The sequence below is a fragment of the Penaeus japonicus genome, unplaced genomic scaffold (genome assembly GCF_977035675.1).
Source record: "Penaeus japonicus unplaced genomic scaffold, GWHDUDI00000001_assembly GWHDUDI00000040, whole genome shotgun sequence".
NCBI classification, from domain to species: domain Eukaryota; kingdom Metazoa; phylum Arthropoda; class Malacostraca; order Decapoda; family Penaeidae; genus Penaeus; species Penaeus japonicus.
Genome location: NW_028234442.1, coordinates 20,792,382 through 20,797,381, shown reverse-complemented (window position 1 = coordinate 20,797,381; position 5,000 = coordinate 20,792,382). Strand labels below are relative to the sequence as shown.

Below are 5,000 nucleotides of genomic sequence, written 5' to 3'. Positions count from 1 at the left end.
ATATTCTGTGAAATGTTATCAGTCTCGGAGTAATGGATTATATATAGTTTTTTTGGGATTCACTGTTTTGTAGGATGTATTTACATTTGTGATTAATGGTGAACTGAATTGAATATCATAGAGGCAATTATTTTGGGGTAACAAAAGAGGCGAGAAGAGATGAATTTTAAAAATATGAAAATGACTTTCCTTTTTCAGTAACAATGAAAAAACAAAACAAAAAAACGTTCAGCTGTTCAAACAACATTCTTGCAAACACTCTCTTCTTAAGTTCCGTTAATCATTCAACTTCAAAATGTCATTATCTGTTAACAATACCAATACTTTTACCTAAAAAAAATAAATCTAATCCTCTTCCTTCTTCCCATTTTCTTCTGAATTACGAAAAGAAAACGGAGTCCCGCCGAATGTTCGCATCATTTCGAAAGGGCAGTTCACTGGAAAGGTCGAATGGCGCGCATTGATTAACAATTATCTGAGCCATTTTCCTTTCCGTTTGTGAACCGTTATTACACCTGCCCTGCCGTTATTGGACCATTTCTTGTCTTTAATGATACTAAGCCCATTTTCCATCGAGAAAGAAACTGATAACACACACACACGCTAACGTACAGATGTGTTTTGTCAGTTCCTGGGCGTGATCTAATTTTTTTTTTTTTTTTTTGGTCTGTGTATTTCATCGTTTTATATGTTTTATTTACCCGTTTATCAATGGCTATATTGTTTATTTATTTGTTTGTGTAATATGTATCTCAACTTATCATATATGTAAATATATTCATCTATCCATCCATATATATATCCTTTCATAATTTTTTTATTGATATACAGTCAATTATTAATAACTCAAGGAAGAGATCGCTTTCTCATAGAGTAAACTGTTCATGTCGTGTGAAGCACAAAATTTACGCAAATTGTCGAGCAAAAAATATATGAAAAACGAGTCAGTATCGGAATACTGTAAAGGGATCATCAGTTTTTACTAAGGCCACTTTTTCGTATTGTGACTATCTAAACTTATATGAATAAAAAGTATAATAGTAATAATAAATATAAAAAATATCAACTGGCGGTATTTTACAACTAGAACTTTGCCAATGCAATATTTTGACAATGAACGTTTTTTTAAAAGCAAAAGACTTACAAACGATTTCTCTTTACGAGTGTGTATATAAACAACAGTAGTAACCATTTACACCTACACTGTAAAGACTTTTTTAAGACTTGAATTGCGTTCTTATATGGACCATTTAACCCGAAAATAAAATGACACGCAATCTCACGCTGGAAGAAAACGGGCATTCAAAGATCCATCAAAGAAAACGATAACTTTCACCATGATTCATCAGAACCGAGAAGAAAAAACGAGAGAGAGAGAGAGAGAGAGAGAGAGAGAGAGAGAGAGAGAGAGAGAGAGAGGGAGAGAGAGAGAGAGAGAGAGAGGGAGAGGGAGAGAGAGAGAGAGGGAGAGAGAGAGGGGGAGAGGAGAGGGAGAGAGAGAGGAGGGAAAGGCGGAGAGAGAGAGAGAGAGAGAGGGAGAGGGAGAGGGAGAGGGAGAGGGAGGGAGAGGGAGAGGGAGAGAGAGAGGGAGAGGGAGGGAGAGGGGAGAGGGAGAGAGGGAGGGAGAGAGAGAGAGAGAGAGAGAGAGAGAGAGAGAGAGAGAGAGAGAGAGAGAGAGAGAGAGAGAGAAAGAGAGAGAAGGAGAAAGAGGAGGAGGAGGAGAGAGAGAGAGACAGAGAGAGACAGAGAGAGACAGAGATAGATAGATACATAGATAGAGAGAGAGGCATACAGAGACTGAGGAAAAGATGATAACCATTTCAACAGAACCCACAGACAGCTTATGCGTACAACCCATTGTATATTGGAACCGTGTGTATGTGTGCCATCTGTTTGCAGGTATTCCCAGACCCTTTGATTTCTGATGTTCTAATCTTCTTGTTTTTGTTGCGTGTATTTTCTTGATTTCACTTATTTTCCGTCAGATTTTACTTGTTTCTGTCTCTTATTTGTTTTATCTTTTATTTGTTTTCGCGTTTCGCACCTCTATTTCTGATTTTCAATAGATACCTATTTCGACATTTTTGCTTTATTATTACCTTTTTCGTATATTCCTTCTTTGCTGAATTCCCTGAAATAATGTGTAAATAAGAAAAAAAAAAACAATTTCGCAAGAAAATAGGTGACATTTTTATTCGTATTCTCGTTCGTTATGAACTCTATACTGATTGTGTGAATAATTTATCTTTTTCTTCTTAATTCTGTTCGTATTCATAGTCGTTCCTTTTCGATATGTTCTTAGCCGTTTCTCCCCTTTGTCTGAGTCTCTGTTTCATTTGGTTTGCCGTCTCCCCTCCATCTCTCTCTCTCTCTCTCTCTCTCTCTCTCTCTCTCTCTCTCTCTCTCTCTCTCTCTCTCTCTCTCTCTCTCTCTCTCTCTCTCTCTCTCTAATCTATAATATAATATATATATATATATATATATATATATTATATATATATAATATATATATATATATATATATATATATATATATATATATATATATTTTTTTATATATTTATGTGTGTGTGTGTATGTGTGTGTGTGTGTGTGTGTGTGTGTGTGTGTGTGTGTGTGTGTGTGTGTGTGTGTGTGTGTGTGTGTGTGTGTGTGTGTGTGTGTGTGTGTGTGTGTGTGTGTGTGTGTGTACGTGTGTGTGTATGTGTATGTGTATGTGCGTTTATCTATATATCTCAACACAGTCTTTCTATTTTCATCGTAGCGCACCCTTTAGATTCTCTTTTACACTCTTTGCACGTTTTCCTTAAACATTCCTTCTATCGATCTTTCCCTCCATATTTCTCCTTCGAAACTTTCGCTCCTATATTTTTTTCCTCTCCTTCTTCCTCGCTTTATTACATTATCTAATTTACTCAATCTGATTCTTTTTCCTATACCACTATCCTTATTTTGTGTCAATATTCCCCTTTCGTAGCATTATCAATTTTCTCATTCTATCGTTTTCTTGTCTAATTCATCGTTATTTCTCATTAGCTTACATACCTTCTTCTTTATCTTTAATAATCATCTATGTTCCTACTTTTCTTCTTCTTCCATTTTATCCCTTCTTATCTCCCTCTTTTATTGCCTCTCCTTCCTCCTAATCTGGCATTTTTCTCTTCATCTCATTATCGGAGTCCTTCTCTATCCCCCTATTTATCTCTCGTTATTACCTCTCCCATTTCCGCTGCGAATGATATGTAAATGCACCATTTTCTCTTTTTCTTCTTCTTCCTTTGTTTCGTTTCCTTCTCTTCTCACTTCCTTATTCTCTCATTCGCCCCAAGAAACAACTATTAAGCAAGGCATGATAACGTAATGGAATTGCCTTTAATTGTGCTATTATCATTTTTATTAAAGATCCGAGGGGAGGGGGAGGGGGGGAGTTGGGGGAGTAGGGTCGCCTTTTATATCCTTTTTTTTTACTTCATAATAGACCTTTTACTAGAAGCTATGGGGAAGTCTACATAGTAAAAAAAAGAGTCTTTAGACTAATATATTTTTGGCTGAGTAAAAAAGTTTGAGAGAATATTGCTCCTGTTGTAAGGGAGAAAAATGTTTTACGTCCCACTGAAAACAGCTGAATATATATATTTTTTTCTTTTACTTAGAAGCTAAAACGAAAAAAATCTATTACTTCAAAATTTCCAGCCAACACCACAATAGACATAAAACAGCAAAGGAGTAAGAAAAAAAGAACTTACCTAGACCTTCTCTCAACACGTACGCTCCGGCCGCCCCTGCGAACGCCCGTAATGACTCACCTGAGTGTCTGCGCCGCCGCACGGGAGGCCGCCGGAAGTCCAGCGCCCCGAGGTCCTCCCTCAGGTACTCGTAGAGCGGGTCGGAGTAGGAGCGCCGGTGCACTGAACGCTGTGCGCCGGATCTCCTGGAGGGGCGCTCCGAGGCAGTGCGGGGGCCAGGCTCGCTCCTTCTGCTGCCTCGCACTCGCTGCTCCTCCGCCTTGTCCGCTGCTTCGCCGTCGCGCCCTCGGGAAGGCTTTGAGGCCTCCCCGTGTAGGAGTCTGAGCTCTTTGGCCGCGCCCTGCCAGGCCGCCCTGGCGCTGGAGCTGGCGGGCTGCTGCGAGGGGCGGCGCTGGCTGCGTCCGGCAGGGTCACTCGGAGTCCTCGCAGACGACGACCTCGAACGCGGCTCGTTATGGCTGAGGAACTGCTGCCGTCTGCTCTTTTCTTCGTTTCTGTGTTGAAAACAAACCTCATTCCTCATTCCGTGCTGGATGTGAGGCGAGGTGTGAGTCTTTGCGTGTCCGTTTCTCACTTCATCTGCGACATGAGTGTCCCTCCTGCGATGCGTGTGATGGGCGCTCTTGGCGGGAAGTTCCGAAAAATTGATTGTTCCGCGATGCACGTTCTTATGATTCGGTTCCCGCGCCTGTAGATCCCTCGCTAATCTATTATTGACAAACTCCTGCAGGAGATGAGTGCAATTATTCTGGTGACTTTGCGTCTGCCTCGTTGGAGAGATTTCCAGGCCTTTTGTACCATTGTGGAACTCACTCGATAACAACCCATAGTGAGGAGGAACAGGAGGAGGAGGAGGAGGAGGAGGCGATCGTCTTCGCGTCTCGGACTTTGTACTTAAGTGTTTGTACTCTGCAGGCTTTAATTTCTGTTTTTTGCTTATGACCGGACTGAGATTCCTGGTCCAGTTCATGCCATTGACGTAATCCCCGTGGGAAGGAAGGTAATCCCAACGACGATCGAAATCAGAAAAGTTTCCGAGGAAGGGATGGGACCCGTTTTCTGTCACGCTCTCTCGGAATGCATGTTTTCTGTGCCCGGTTTCTGCATGGTGCACGCTCATGGGAAACTGAGACGAATGGAACTCCTTGAGAGAATAGACGGGCGAGTGAAAAATCCTCTGACTTTTCGAGGGCAGGGATGACGTAAAGACTTTCCCGCGCAAGAAGGGCGATTTCGCCACCCGCTTGAGCGCGT

The 5,000-nt window shown here is 41.3% G+C and overlaps 1 protein-coding gene across 3 annotated transcripts in view; it reads right to left on the bottom strand.

Moving 5' to 3' along the window:
• The window catches only part of LOC122258856 (Ankyrin-repeat, SH3-domain, and Proline-rich-region containing Protein), a 565,439-nt gene that overhangs the window by 519,184 nt on the left and 41,255 nt on the right, over window positions 1-5,000 (bottom strand). For all 3 annotated transcript variants that reach the window (XM_086533825.1, XM_086533826.1, XM_086533827.1), the window contains exon 3: window positions 3,807-5,000. This exon is cut by the window's right edge and continues 501 nt beyond it. In XM_086533825.1, the coding sequence (XP_086389951.1) occupies window positions 3,807-5,000 (1,194 nt within the window). The remainder of the gene's footprint in view (window positions 1-3,806) is intronic.